This window comes from Mycteria americana, chromosome 2 (genome assembly GCF_035582795.1).
Source record: "Mycteria americana isolate JAX WOST 10 ecotype Jacksonville Zoo and Gardens chromosome 2, USCA_MyAme_1.0, whole genome shotgun sequence".
In the NCBI taxonomy this organism is placed as follows: Eukaryota; Metazoa; Chordata; class Aves; order Ciconiiformes; family Ciconiidae; genus Mycteria; species Mycteria americana.
Genome location: NC_134366.1, coordinates 47,460,229 through 47,475,845, shown reverse-complemented (window position 1 = coordinate 47,475,845; position 15,617 = coordinate 47,460,229). Strand labels below are relative to the sequence as shown.

The 15,617-nt window shown below is 44.0% G+C and overlaps 1 protein-coding gene across 1 annotated transcript; it reads left to right on the top strand.

Annotated features, from left to right (window-relative positions):
* The first annotated feature begins 6,133 nt into the window (after positions 1 to 6,133).
* Positions 6,134 to 9,729, top strand: RPL14 (ribosomal protein L14). Its single transcript, XM_075493247.1, has 6 exons — positions 6,134 to 6,285; positions 6,804 to 6,905; positions 7,550 to 7,644; positions 8,358 to 8,457; positions 8,837 to 8,890; positions 9,465 to 9,729. Exons 1-6 carry the CDS (start codon positions 6,283 to 6,285, stop codon positions 9,621 to 9,623), a joined length of 513 nt encoding a protein of 170 aa, XP_075349362.1. The 5' UTR covers positions 6,134 to 6,282; the 3' UTR covers positions 9,624 to 9,729.
* The last annotated feature ends 5,888 nt before the right edge of the window (positions 9,730 to 15,617 follow it).

Below are 15,617 nucleotides of genomic sequence, written 5' to 3'. Positions count from 1 at the left end.
TTATTTTTTTGTTCATTAACTCTGTGCTAACTGGTAAACTCAGGTGGTGATGGATTTGATCATGGTGGTGGTTGTTTAAGATAAAATTAAACAAGAAGTCAGTAGGAACTGTGGGAGGTGGGAACATGGTAGCTGTTTTTGTGTGCAGTGCCGACACTAAAAGCCCCCAAATAATCTAATTTCTGAAACTGGAACAAGCACTGGGTGTGACAGGAACTGAAAGGAACAGCTGGGATAGAATTGTTTTCATTGCTGTTCCAAACTGATTGATCCCCACCACATAAAGGTGTAACAAACTGGCAACACCTCTCAGGGCTTTCAAGCCTGTCTTAAAACTGAGCTATATCTTTCGGTACCATGGAGATCTCAGAATGCCTCTGCTGTGGTACATAAGATTTGCTTTGCTGGTGGAACAAAATGCTTTCACACTTTAGTAACTGAACCTAAATTTAAATGTCTCATAGTTACCTCCAGAAGCCACTATTTTCAGTGTCCTTTTCTCTGACTTTCACAGAAATACTTTTTGTACATTCTCATACTGAAACACTGACCTGTGTTCCCCACATATTGTTGATCTCAGACAGTCGCAGTCAGTACTGACTTGTCATGTACATGTTATTTCAACTGTCCAGATAGAGTCTCAGACCTGGGACCTTCTGAAGCATTAACAAGTTAAGCCCTTCATTCATTCATGGCCAAGAGGAATAGGAGCTAGTCTGCAGGCCAGCAGAACACCCTTTCTGTAGTGGGTTCGTGAACACATTGCTGGAGCTGCAATCATGGCTGTAGTGCCTTGATCAGCCTTTCCACTATCCTGGCCTCAGTGTTCCTTCAGCAGCACTGGGATCTACCTAGCAGATGCTCCTGTCAAATGCATTAACTCCAGAGCTTTCCTGGAAGTGCTGCTGCCTTCATGCTCCAAAGAGCTGACTTCCTTGAAAGCCCAGGCATTCTTCACCAAACCTCTCATTCCCTTAAATCATAAGACTACAATTTTACTTACTGCTCAAGGAGTTCTTCGTGGTCAGTGCCCCTTTTACCTACCTGTCTTTTGTATAGCTTTGGTCTTCTTCAGCTGGCTTCTGAAATAACCCTTGAAAAAGCCTCCTGCCACATCATCTGCCATCTCCTCCTTTGTATGCTGTTTCTATTTATTCCTCTTAATATTGCCGTAACACGATCTGTGAAGCTGCAAGGGGAATACATCTGGAAGGGCCTCAGAGTTAGCAGAAAGAAGGGATTGTTGTAGTCTTCAGGACCTGCATGAGGAGAAAAAAGCATCTCTGTTTCACTTCCCTCCTCCCCTTCTACCATCTTTTGCCCAGATTCAGTACCTACATGGAGCTCTGTATTTTCCCAAATGTCCTACAAATAGCTGCTGGCAATGACTTCAATACATTCCTCCCTCTCCATCTTCTCAGGATTGCTTCCCTCTGTATGTAGTTTCCTTTGCTTGCATCTTTCCTCTCTCAAGGGATGGTTACTGGTTTCATGCTAAGAGCTTTTCGGCATGAGAAAGTAAAAACTAAAAAGGAGATTATAATATTCAACATTTATTGCTAACAAGCTAAAGCCTGTGACGCTGCACGAGTAGTGGTTTCCGTACACGTGTGTTGCATGTAAGAGATCTTCTTGTTGATGCATACACTCAAAAGTCAAGTTAACATTGGATTATGAATTCCAATGGCACATAATATGTTCTCTATCCCAACTTCATCTATTCCCCGTATTGATTAGGTTGTGAGACAGGAGAACAGTGGCCAGTATTTTTACCCATGAATAATATTTTCAATTTCTGTCTTTTGTTTCTATATCACCTTCTTACTTTCAGGTTTGGCTGTGGGGGTGGGGTTTTCTTGTCTTTTGTTTTTCACAGGCTGATAGATGATTTGAAAGGAACTAAATATCTTTTTAAATGGAAAAAAGAAAAAAAAAAGTTAGTGATTTTTCAGGACGATCAGCAGTGAGGGCTTTGTCCCTTCTCTGTTGGTATACTACTATGTCCTGGAGTAGCAGTACTTAAAATAAGGCAGAAGGTATTACAAGATGAAGTGCTCTGTGGCACCCAAGTTACATCTGATAAAACATAAAATTTACTTCAGAATGCATGGACATTATGGAGGTTGGCATGAGATAAAAGCTTTATCTTTTGTGTCATGGATCTGGAACTGCAGTTAAGGGTAAAGAAAAGACAGCTGGATGAGAGCATTAAAATGTTTTCTTCGGTTGCCAAATTTCTGTGGAAAATGGTATTCTGGAATATTTACTTGCCCTACCAAACCTTTGCTTCGCTTTGTTTCTGAATGGCAGGGCCATTCAGACATGGATTTGCACAAACGGAATGTACTTGGAAGTTAGTCTCCTTAGAGTTGGCAGCTAAAGAACAAGTAAATTTGTTCAAAACTCCTTTGGACTTCCAGCTGTACTTGGATAGAGCCAGTATCTGACAAAAAAATGCCTGCCTTCCATGAATCACCTTCTGTTTTCCTTTTTCAGTAGTTCCGTCTTCTCCCTATGTATATAATCTCCCTCCTGTATCACCAGGATACCCACCTGCTCAGTCTTACATCTCCTGTCAGTTTCAGCTGGGAAAGCTGAAACTACTGAACTCCCAGCCGGGCAGCTGCACCGCCATAGCTTACAGCTTCTTTCAAGCCAGCACCACGGCTGCAGTTCAGTGGTACCGTAAAAACACACGGCTTGGACACACAGCCAGCTTGGTCACCCTTGGCTGCAGTGGTTGCTTCTGGAGGGGAGGTGAGGCAATGGGGATGGTAGTGACTTCAGTAACCATAGCTAAATCCTCCCCCAAGCGTGGTCAGAACCAGATCAACGGGTGTAACGTTGTCCTGTCATCTAGAACTGAACAGGTCTCTCGGAGAGCCAGTGAAATTAACAGCCCTTGGGAATGTGTACAAGCTACAGGTTATTTATCTCTTTATACTCTATATACTCTATACTCTGCCTGCTTATGAAGATTAATAAAATTAAGTTGTGAAAAGCTAAGCCAAGTGTACTTTATTTTTTTTTTCCCCACCACCAATATTTTCATCCTGGTAGACAAGTTATTCTTATCAGAGGGGTAGGAAATCTCTGAAATGCTTTCCTGGGGGATGGAAACTTGCACACTGTAAAACTGATCCTGCGAGATTCTGGACTGGACAGTGCTCATTATCTCCAGAATCCATATTCTCAGCAAGGAAACCCTGGTGGTTAAAACCAAGCCACTCTTCTGAGTGTTTGTTTTTTTTTAATATATACACAACACACACAACCACGTATAAACAACTTCTACTTTTGAACACTGTTAAGGTTTTACTCGGGGACACCGACACTTTCTAGGGCTGCTTTCAGGTTCACTGCCATAATGTAGATCTGGAAGCTTATACACCAGAGAGAAGCAGCAATTCGCAGTTACCAAAGACAGTTGATTGCGATACGGATTGGTTAGAAAAAGAACGGTCAGGCATTGGGAATAGGGACAGGATTATGTAATATGAAAAACCTCATCTGTGGAGAAACAGCAAGAAATTAATCCACCAGAAGAAAGAGATGAGACATGAAATGCGTATGGACATTTCTGAAGGGGAGGAAAGTGACAAACTTCTCATAAAGCAATACGTAAACTTGGCAGAAGCAAGCAGTAACCTGTACTGCATGGCATAATTCAGCATTGGCAAGATCAGTTAAGAGGACAGAAAAGTGAACAATGCCGAGTATGACAGTCGATCATACCCCAGTTTAGGGAGTTTTTATTCAATTTTTAAATTATTATTTCAGGAACAATGTTATGTTCACTTGGATGGCAACGAAGACTGTGTATCACAAAAAGTGCTCACCTGTACTTAATTTATGAGCATGTTTCTGTGTACTAAGCAGAAGGCAGTATCTAGTTACTTGCTCAGCAACATTTGTGCAGGCCTAGTGTATGGTTTTAAATGAGTATTCATGGGAGAAAATGTTTTTAAGCTTTAAGTCCTGAACCGTTTTCAGTATTTGATCTTAAGGCACAGCCCAAGTTTGGGGTTTTTTATGATGCCTCTTCCAGTCATTTATGATCTTGACAGAAGCAGAAATGCAGGCATGCAAGTTATAGTTACGCATAACAGATGCAACCCTCGCATACTCAGTAAGTCATCAATGCAGTCAGTAGTGACGTTTGAGTATCTGCCATAAAACATGCAAAGAGACATTAAAAAGACATTAAAAAGACCAAGATTTTAGGTAACTTCCCTTCCTTCCTCTTTAAGTAGTACTGGAGAGTCATACTAGATCAAATGAAGAAAATGAAAAATACTGTTTTTTCAACTCACTGCAAAATGGAAGAATCCAAAAGTCATAATCTTCTACTGACTTGACCTAGAACATGTTTAAAAATAACTGGTTTAATAAATGTATTAACATTACCGTTGTAAAGCACAGTAAAATAACATTGTTATAATGGTATTCTGGTTGGGACTTTCAAAAATACCTGATGGAGTTAAGCGCTCATTAACATTTTAATGATCCATTCCCTGAGCACTTGCATAAAATACCTGTACCATTTAAAGTTGCTTAAGTGCATTTTTTACTTGCTCTCTTTTATTATAAAAGCAAAACTGTACAAACAATAAACACTATGCTTTAGACAGCTAAATTGGGATGTTTCATGCCACTGAAAAGCCAGAACAAAGGTCAGCCCCTATTTTCCAGCAGTGCTCTGCAGTATGTTTTGCTTACGCTTTGCTACTCAAAGCTCTTCTCCTCATAGCAAATGTTTTGGCTGACATTTATGCAAGTGAAAATCCTGCAAAACATGATCCGCACACATCAGTGTCTTGATGCAGGTACCTCAAAGCCAGCCCAGTGAGCTGACGCTCCCCCATGAAGCTTTTCTGCCATGCCCTGATGGTCCGCAGGGCCCCTAACCTGCCGCCCTGTGAGGATGCTCTTTGGCCGGTCGTCCCATGGAACGTCTCTCCAGCCGGCACGCCGTCCCTGCAGCTCTGCCCGAGGTTGGGAAGGTCCCTTCCGTACGCACCGCGGGGAGCTCGCACTGCAGCTTCGCTCTGGGAAATGCCATTCACGTGGCAATAGGTAGGAGGAATAAAGTAAGCGCAGTCCTGCACTTGTCTCGAGCTCGGAGATAACGCAGTCCAAGAACAGAACAAACACGTTCTGCCGGCAGCATGCATCTGACACCAGCGCTAGCGCGATGCCTTCTCCCACAAGCAGCAGGACGTGACTGACGGCTAACGGCACAGGCCAGACGCTTGACTGCTGCACGCAGAGTGCTACCTGTCCCTCTGTGCTGCCCAGCATACAATGCGGAGTCAATTAAATGTTCCTTTTGTTTGTTTGCTGTCAAACCATGAACTTTTCACCATCAGGCGGCACAACCTACCAAACTGAATTATAATGCTGGTTTTACCCTCTCTAAACGTTTGTTCTGGACGTGTATTCCTGTCTCCTCGCCGAGCCCATTCTGCATGTGTTCTGTTGTACCCAGAGTACTGCCTTGCGTATCGCCAAGCTGCTCTTTCAAAATCAAGGCCAGTTCTGCGCTGTGAGACAAAAACCCGTGCACAATCTTGGTGTATTTTTTCCTCATCCCCTCATTAAAATGCTCTGCCTTTCGAAGAGAAGGATAATTTTAAACCAATTGTCTCGGAGCGTGTTGGTTGTGCGCTGCCAACTTTCTCCTCACCAGGTCTGCCACCGCACAGACGCGGCCTCTGCATTCGCCCTCCTCTCCAGTACTCCTCGGCCACCGGGCCACTCTCTCACGGGGGCTGGAACCAAAACCGCTCCCTTGCCCGCGGTCCGCAGCACGCTGCCAGCCGCCGGGTTGGAGCACCGAGGCTGTCCTTACCCCCCCGAGCTCGGGAGGAAGCGCAGCTCGCTGAGCCGAGAGAGCGGCACCGGCTCTGGACAGCGCCTGCTCCCCTCACCCACACGCAAGCCGCGCACCGACAGCGCGGCCTCCCGCCCGCCGGCACCACGCATGCGCGCGGCGGAGACGACGGCGACCACGCTTCCCTCCCGCTGGGCCGCGCTCCCCGTCCCCAATACGCATGCGCATATAGAGGCATGCCCGCCGCCGCCATGCCTCTCCCGTAGAGCGCATGCGTACTGGCACGCCGCCGGTCCCGAGTCGCCGCCGCACGGGGAAGGCGCCCTGCGCACGCGCGCTCCGCCAGGCGGCACGCGGGCCCCGCCCCCGCCCATGCGCAGTCGCGGCTCAGAGGCGATTTCCGGCCGCCGCCGGGCCGCCCCCTCCCTTTCTGCTCGCGGGCGGCCATCATGGTACGTGCGGGCGGCCGGGCCCTCGGCGGCCTGGCGCCCCGGGGGTCTCCCCGCGCCCTGCCTCCCTGCTTGTGCCCTCCCGTCTGTGTCTCCCTGCGCCTGGCCGGGCGGCGGGGGGCGGCCGGGCGGCGGGGGGAAGGCCGCGGCCTCCTCACCCGTGCCGGGCTGGGACCGGGCCCCGCGTGCGGCCGTTGGGCGGGCGCGGCTGGGGGTCGGGCAGGGCCGTGTTGGGAGAACAGCGCCTGGCACCCTCGGAGCCGGCGCGTCCGCCGCGGCTCTTTGCGGCCCGCGGGGCTCACTGCTTTTCCCCGGCGCCTCTTCCTCCGCCTGCCTGCGGCTTCCACGCGGGGCCGGCAAAAAGTAGTTGAGGGCATTACCGTGGGGCTTTTGCTCAAGCGAAGGGATTTTGTGCAGTTCGAAAGCTTGGGAAGCTGTTTTAAAGGCTGTGAGAGCCTTGAATCTGGCAATGGCCTTGGGTATATTCTCACCTAACTCCAGTCAATTCTTACTGCTCCCAGGTGTTCAAACGCTTCGTCGAGATTGGCAGAGTTGCCTTCATTTCCTTCGGGCCACATGCTGGCAAGCTCGTGGCCATTGTGGATGTTATTGACCAAAACAGGGTAAGCTATGAGTGCTGTACCTTTGTTTTCTCCTTTCTGCCTTAACAGAAACTTGTACACTAAGACAGAGTGTATCAATTTTAAAGGAAGTTTTCTGTGAATAGGTTTTTCGAAGAAATAAGCAATTGACAAAAAGATGGAATTTAACAGCTGTTGTTGTATTTGAAACTTTCAGTAGCAAGCTTTTTTCACTGGCAAGTGATATATTCCCCTCCCTGCTATGTTTCCTAGGAGTAGAAGTGGACAAGTGATGTCAGCTGGAGTCTAACACTTATGAATGGAATGGCATTAATGTATGTTTAAAGTAAATGTTTGGGCAAGGCAACTCTTTTCGCTTAATGTTCCTGAAAAAGCTGGGAAAAAAAAGAAGGATGAAGTATGTCATCTTAGTTCTGTGTGCCTTTTTTTTAAAGTTCAGTTTGGGTTTTTTCCAAAGACAAAGATGGGCCTTTAAAATCATTTCTGTAAAGCTTGGGTTGTATATGCAAGACTTAACAATCTCAGGTTTTGTCTGCATAAAACGTATTTCAATTTTGGACCATTGTTGTCAAGATACTGTTCACACATTAATAGGAAGCTGCTGTCTAAATCAAGTATGATGGGAAAACTGCTGCAAAACCCCCACATTTGTTTTCCTTTTTCAGGCACTAGTTGATGGCCCCTGCAGTGGTGTCAGAAGGCAGGCTATGCCCTTCAAGTGCATGCAGCTGACTGACTTTGTTCTCAAGTTCCCCCACAGGTGAGTTGTTGCCATTTTTTTGACCTGTGTAAAAAAACCATGCTGTCACTTGATGACTGAATTATGTGATCTGATGCTTGCTAAATCTAGAAAGTTCATACAACATTAAGTCAATGGATTAACATGTGTGCACAGTAAAAATTTGGCAGACGATGTTATTGTAGTTGAATACATTTAAGTTTGTATTACCAATATTGGCTGATAACCACTGTTCAGGAGCAAAGGCACACTAGTCTAGGCAACTTGCAGATAGTTGTGGGGTGGATGGTGTGGGGGGAAGCAGTTGCAGTAAAAAATGTGCAGCTTTGCTTTTGCTGCTGCTTAGGTCAGCTGCAGATATTAAATGCGTTCCCTGCCTACAGAACTACACTGGAGTTGCAGGAGGCTGAACTAATTCTGTTCTCTTTCGCTTAGTTACTATATGAGTTTTTGTAATTTAGCTACAAAAATTGCTGCCTTTCTGATTCTGAAGCAGTGCTAGGAACAGTGCGTGAGTATGCTTCTTGGAGTCGCTCATCTGTCAGTCCTAGCAAAGCATTTACACAACAAAATGTTAATTAGGCCACGGAGGTGTATGTGGCATTGACTTAAAGTAACGTCTGAAGTAATGTAGAAGGGTGATCTTCTCTTGTATGAAATTTGGTGGGCCAGCATCAGAGAGAAATTTTTTTAATAAAGACTGTGAATGTAATTTTATGACTGTTCTAATGCAGTGCTCGTCAGAAGTGTGTGCGACTTGCCTGGGAGAAGGAAAATATAAATGAAAAATGGGCAGCGACAAGATGGGCAAAGAAGATTGAAGCCCGAGAAAAGGTACAGTTTTTCACTGGATGAGTAATACATGTTGTACTGCTTCTGCTTATTAAAATTAGGTGCAATCTATTAAACCGTGTGTTTTAAATTGCAGGCTAAGATTAAAGATAGACAAGCCATAGATTTTTAAAAGTTGCTACCTATCAGCTTCAACTTCTTGTATTTTAACAGTAAATGTGGTTTTGTTCAGTCATTTCTATAACCACCTTTTTTCCTGCACCATCACTTCCCAGCAAAGGCCTTAGTGAACTAGTTCCAGATGTGCAGCTAAACCTAATTTGGAGATGGTCAGAGTTACTTGTGGAATGCTTTGAAACAGTGAGTTTTTCTACTTGCATAAGTATATATCAGAGCTTCATGACTGATTCTTTTCACACAGAAAGCCAAAATGACTGACTTTGATCGCTACAAGGTTATGAAAGCAAAGAAAATGGTAAGTGTTTGAGTGTCGCTTTTTTATGGGGTTAATGCTCGTAGCTTTCACTTTAGTGTCACATACAGATGTTAGTAGCCTTACTTTTATAGCTCGCTTGGGTTATGGAGTGACATCAAAGTATGTGAATGCCTTGAATTTTTCTTGCTGCTTTGGCCACCACTTTATCTTCAGTAGTTGGTCAAACTTGAACCCACATAATCTGTATGTCAGTCTGCCAAGTTACAACTGAGGAAGGAATTACCTGCTGATGAAATCAGATATTCCTGATGGGTTACTGTTAGTATTTCATTCTATAACGGAAGTCATTACACGTGAAATACTGGGGTGCCCAAGTTACCAGCCAGAATGATGTTGTCCGCTTAGTAGATCAGAACAGTTTTATGTGGAATTTGACATTTTAAATGTAATACATGGTAAATCTTTTGACTATATAATATAAATATAATTGGTTAGCAAAGGGTGATTATCAAAAACGGCAGAATCTGAAAGCTTAGAATTGAAATTAAGGCATGATATTTGAGCTGTTGCTGTTCTCATTCTGATGAATAGTAAACATTTTCTTTTTTTGCAGAGAAACAGGATCATCAAGCATGAAATGAAGAAGCTCCAGAAGATGTCTTCTAAAAAAGGCAAGAAGCCAGAGAAGGCAGAGAAGCCAGAGAAGGCACAAAAGCCAGAGAAGGCACAAAAGCCAGAGAAGGCGCAAAAGCCACAGAAGGCGCAGAAGTAAAATGAACTTCTAGTTATGTATGACTTTGTGTCCTTGTTCTGATTCTTTAACAAATGGTTCTGCTTTAAATTGTAATCATAAGTTCACTTTTGCTTCTGACCAAGAATTGTTGTCTGTCTCATTTATTAACGTCCAAGTGTTGGGTTCTAGGAACAGGCAGAAATGTTTTTGTCACATTCTCTGAAGCTGGCCATACAGACTATGCTCAGTATGCTATACCCAATGCCAGGTGAAATATTTGCATACCCAGTTATTTGAAGTAGGTCAGATCTTGACATTCTAAAGCAGTCTGCTACTGAAGTGCTTGACAATGAACAAAATTACTTGCAGTCTTGGGTGTGAAAGATGAGAAATAATAAATTACACTAATTCTGTATAAATGCAGGCATAAACTGAAAGTATGTGTTCTGGTTAGAATATAAGTATGTCAGTGTTTGAAAGACTGACAAATTGCTCTTCAAGGGCTTTAAATTACTCCATCTTTTCTAAAAAACTTCCACTGTTCTTTAAGTAGTGACCTGGAATACTTCCGTACTTCTGATGTCTACCACCACCATTGTCCTGTAAGGGCAGTTACAATGAGTGATGTATTAACAAGGTGGAAACTGGTGACTTGTGTTTAAGCATGCTTGCTTTTCAGAATGTTTAAAGTTAAGTGTTTATGTCAAGACGTGAGCCTAATTACAGTTCCTTAAACGATGCGGCATATAATTCCCGCTTTTTAATCAAAACCATTAAGTAAAAGGGGACGTGACCTAAAAATTACTTGATCCATCTGAAACAGTGAAGTGCTCAATTTAGTCTTTGTACTATAAAATAACGTTTACATATCTCTGGATGTCAGCATCCATCTTTTCCTGTGTTTTCTCCTGTGTAGTTTGTTGGCAGGGGATATATTTTCTTCACATTGAATGAAGAAATTGTGGAAGTCTTGAGATCTCTCGTAATTGAAAAGCAAATTGTTTTTCCAATCAAATATAAAATGGAGGAGGGAGAATATATATTTTAAAAAACAAAGGTTGCAACACCTTTTAAATATATTGTCAAATATATGCTCGAATATATGTTGTCATATACGCTGATAAGCATGTGCTTTTACAAATGTGTGCTTTTAAGTAGTTAAATGGCTAGTGTTGCTTATTTCGGCCAGAACTGGGCATCTGCATGCTCAGACGCTTAAAATTATAGAATGTTGTCTTGAGCTATTTATATGCCTTTGGAAATTGAGTTCAAGCACATGGTTGATACAAATGGATATAAAGAATAAGGAAAAAAAAATCAGAAATTATGCAAATTGGGATTAAGCCCTGTGTTCAAGCATCTGGAGATCTTGATTTTAAATAAGTGATTAAATCCACCTACTCTGCAACTCTTTAACTTGAAAGTAACTTGAAAGGTATATCAACCTGGAGGTCCTTTAAGGTGAAAGAGTTGTTCCTTAGGGTTCTTTTTGTTTTTTTATGTACTACTGTTAAGCTCAGTTATATAAGACAGGGAAAATTGGTAAAAGTGCCTGTAGAGAAAATAGATGTGCCTTCAATCATAATGAGCTCCCAAATGCTTTTTCTACATTTGCTCGTTTTTAAAGGTACTTGCTTCCAAGGAATAACTTTGTCTATGACTGCAGGAATTTGGCCAGTGTTTTCATTCCCACCAATACCACTCGGCCGCTACTGAGGTATCTGACACGTTTTGATGATATGCAGTGTGCTGTAACCTAGCAGCTGTCATTTTCCTGAACAGGAACCTTGTAAGATGCCTAGAGGGAGAGCTGCCTACCTGTGGGCCGGTTGTGTCAGCCCTAGCACTGCGCCATGGAAAGGGATGTGCTGGGGGAGAGGGGCATTAAAGATTAAAGCACTGTTAGCACGAGAGCGTTACGTGCCTTAGAAGAAAACTTGGTCCTGCGATATCATGTCTGCCATCAACTGCTTCTGTGAAAGTACTGGGTTTTTTTACGATTTGGAGGAAAGGGGAGAAGAGAAATAATGGAATATACCGGTCTTTGGTACCTGTGCTGTGTCTTTCTGGCAGCATGTTCCATGTGAGCAGCATCAGGTGCTGCTTTTAGCAACTCATGAAACCTCTCTGAAACCTTTTGCAGCTCTGAATCGTGTCAGTAGTCCACCTTTCTTTCAAACCACTATGGCTGTGCCATCTGTGCTGCATTGTCATTTTTTTAAAGCTACGGGGGGATACAGAAAACCACAGAAGTACAGTTTTGTTTCTGAAGGTTACCACATGATGGCAACATTAGCTCTTTACAAAGATGTTCCTAAGGCTTAGCCAAACAAGGCAGCTGTGCTGCCTCTCCATGCAAGGAACTGCCAAACGAAGGGGATGGCACAAACATTTGAGAACAATGGACGTGCTTATCCAGTTCTTTATTTTGCCTTTATAGTTGACTAAGATGTACTTTGCTGGACTAAGGATATATACTACTTTAATTTACTTCGTGGAGCTGAGTGTGAAGAAATAGGATCTGCTGTTTAGAAACAGCTTAAAGTGAAGTCCCAGTGTTTATTTTCTCAGCTTTTTTCACGCAGAACATGTAGGGGGCTTGCTGGGGGCAGAGAGGGGAATGCACCCTATCCAGTTTACTCCTGAGATAAGATATTGCTGTACTTCCTAAACTGATACCAATAGTAGGCAAACCCAGTACTAGTATCTGTGCTGCAAACTCTGGGAGGCATGAGCAATTCCAGCAGTAGGATTGGACTCCTTAGCATAATCTGCAATTAAAAGGTGTACAATCTGCTGTTACTGTGAACCAGCTGCAGTTCTGGGCTGAGTGATTTGCTAGTAATGCATATTTCTTCTTCTTCTTCAAAAAAGGCTATATTTAAGTGCTTTTGGTTCCTGTCTAAACATGTCTGTTGCTGTGTTTGGCATCTGAATGTATTTCAGGTTTTTTTTGAGGTGTAATAGACCTGAAAGAGGAATCTCTGGATTTACTGATCTTGGTTTTCAAATACTAGTATCAGACTGTCCTTCGGTTGAGGTTTGCTTGATGACCATGACATTTTCAAATCATTTGGTCTTGTAGTTACCTATATGTTACTAGTGGATAGTACTGTCTGTTCTGAACTACTGCCCACTGATGCTGACCATGGAATTGTGGCAAATCTGGTCCAGTTTACAGCTGGATTCCCTCTGTTCTGTCTTACTTCACTTCTAGTGCTCCTTAAGTGTTTCCAGCCCTCTTATGTTTCTCTCCTTTCCCCCTGCCCATGTTGATAAGGTGTCTCTGAAAACTCCACGTGCCTGCCTTTCATTGAGATGAAAAGGTGCTAATTTCTATTCACAGCGTTATTGATACATAACTAAGTACAGCTTAACAAGCAAGAAGTAAGTGAAGCAAATTATGGGGATGGCTGTGTGGTTTGGGCTCTACTCATTTCAGGTCTTCAGCTTTTGATTCTTCCTTTGTATAATTTGTTTGGGTTTTTTTGATTTGGAAGTAGTTTTTAATGTTGTTTTGAGCTTGAAGTTGTATATACTATTGTCACACTCAGGTACTTTTGAGTTTATACTGGGATTTCCTTCTCTGAAGCAGAAAGATCTGCTTTTACCTGTTTAAGCACTGCATCCCTAGTTGTGCTGAAGTACTGCAGTCCTTGTCCCTGCCTTGACACAGGCAGTGGCCCTGTGGATGCTGGCGATGTACCCGTCCCCCCTCTTTTTCCTTGAACTCATAACAGGCTTCATTCTTGGATGCTCTGCAACCTCCAGTTTTTAGTGTCCTTCAGTGGGAATTGGCCCAGCCTTCACTTTGTGCAGCTGACCTGTGTCATATTCTTGTTTTAAATAAATGAAGAGTCGGTCATTTTTTCCTCACCTCACTTTCAGCGATCATAAGCCAATCTGAGCGATCTCCAGGTAAGTCTTTGTAGCAAACACTCCCTCCTCCCCCAAAAGCTTTCAGACCACCATGTGCATCTGAATTAGAGAAGTCTTCCACCTGCAGTCAGCTATTTGTGCTGATCACCAGCCTAGAAATTATGCCCTTGCCACCAGCACAGAGCCACTTCCTCCTTCATAAGATGCATTGACCTAGTTCTTATTACAGAGGAAGTACTTTCTAACATTTCCCCAGTGGTCTCCTGGTATGAGGGTATTTTTCAGGATATTTTGTTCTGTAACTGTTTGGGAGCATCGCTTCTTGCGTATTGTGAGGAGAGGCCCTGACCTGCTCATCGTGGCTCTCAGCAGAGCTGAGCTCTTCCCTTGCGTCCTCTTTGGGCTGCTTGTGGAGTGCAGGTGGTGTTTCGGGGCACTGTGCTGCTGATAAAGGTTTATATGGCAGGATCTCATCAGGAAGCTCTGCTTTGATGAAAATGACGGATGCTTTGAAAAAGCAATAGTGTTCGTATTTAAATAGCGTTAAAGAATATTATCTTTGAGATCAGCTGGAGCTTTACCTAAGGACACCCAGTGGGAGGGCACAACATCTGAATATTTTTCACAATAACTCAACAGCTAAGACTTTTTAGAGCCACTGTTTGAACTCATATTTACAAAAGCCATCAAACAGAAGAAGAGGCCATTGCTAGCTGTGTTATTGCAGTCAGATGCTGTATAAAGGTGATCTAAAGAAAGGACGGGAAATAGGCTTGCAGGCTTTTTCCTTTCCTTCTTCATTGTCTTCCTCCCTGGAGCCCCTGAATAACTTTAAAGGGATTTTTTTTTTTTGGTGGTTTATCTTTTATTTCTACTGCTTGTTTCATTCGCATTGCACATGTGAGTATTAGCTCATCCTGGAAGTCTCTGTGGATAATGCAAAAAAATCAGAGAGTTTATGGCATAATGAAGTAAATTAAGTCTGACTAGCTGAAAATGGCATAATTTTTGCTCTGGTTGCTTGAAGCATTTTTCAAGGTCCAGGGGGAGGCTGGCAAGCTGCTGCTGTTGGTGAGTCATGCAGGTCCTCATCCCAGATGTGAGCAGGCTTCCTCTACTCCCAGCCACCTGAACATGACCTTGGAAGGAAAGATGTTCACGCAGTGGATGTGCCTGGCCTCCGCTGGCGGTGCCACGGTTCTGCTTGAGTGGGAGGCAGGTGTCGGGGTACATGGGATAGAAACCAGATGTGGGGATTGATGTGCTTCTCCAACCCATAGCTTCACAAGAAGCAGGGCACGGTCCCTGTCATGGCACAGTGGTGTGGTCCTCTGGCTCCCTTCACTCTCCCTGGTCCCCCCTGCTCACGGGGCAGTTTCGGGTTGCTCTTCAGAAGGCAAAGCTGTGCATAAATCAGTTAACACGTAGGAGTGACCACTTGGTTGTGGTTGCACTAACCTTTCTCATTGGCACTGAACTGCGCTAGACTTTGCCGGCAGCCCTGTTGGGAGCGTAAGCAGTGCTCTGCTGGGTCAGACCAGTGGTCTGTCTAACCCCGGCCCGGGTCTCTGACGCTGCCCATGGGAGACACTGTGTAGGGAGAGGACATGAGTTTAGTCTCTCCCCTTGCAGTTCCCCAGCACCTACAATAGCAGGATTAGGGGTGCTAGAGGATACACCCCTGCCCATTCCCCGTAGTATTTCTTTTAGACCTACTGCCTGTGAATTTGTTCAGTCTCTTGCATCTGCTCACACTACCTCCCTCCACAATCTTGTGGTAACATACTCCAGAAATTCACTGCCGCTGTGTAGAAAACTGCTACTTGGTCTTTTAAACTGCCCTCCTATTGTGAGGAGTAACCAGTGTTTGAGACAGGGGCTACTAACCAGCCCCATCATGCTGCGTGGCAGACATTGTTGCCAGCTGTAAGCTTGGAGATAATGGTGAGAAAATGTTATTTCACAGACGAGTCCATGGAAAGGAGGTGAGTTATGATGTGTCCTCATTCAGAGTGCCATGACTTGGTATTTGAAGGACCATTAGAGTCGTCAACATGGGCAATTGTTCACAGGACGATTATTCCAGTGGGAGAGCATTAACGTGCCGCACAGTGCAAAACGCTTTCTAGCATCCTATAGCAAATTTGAGATTGT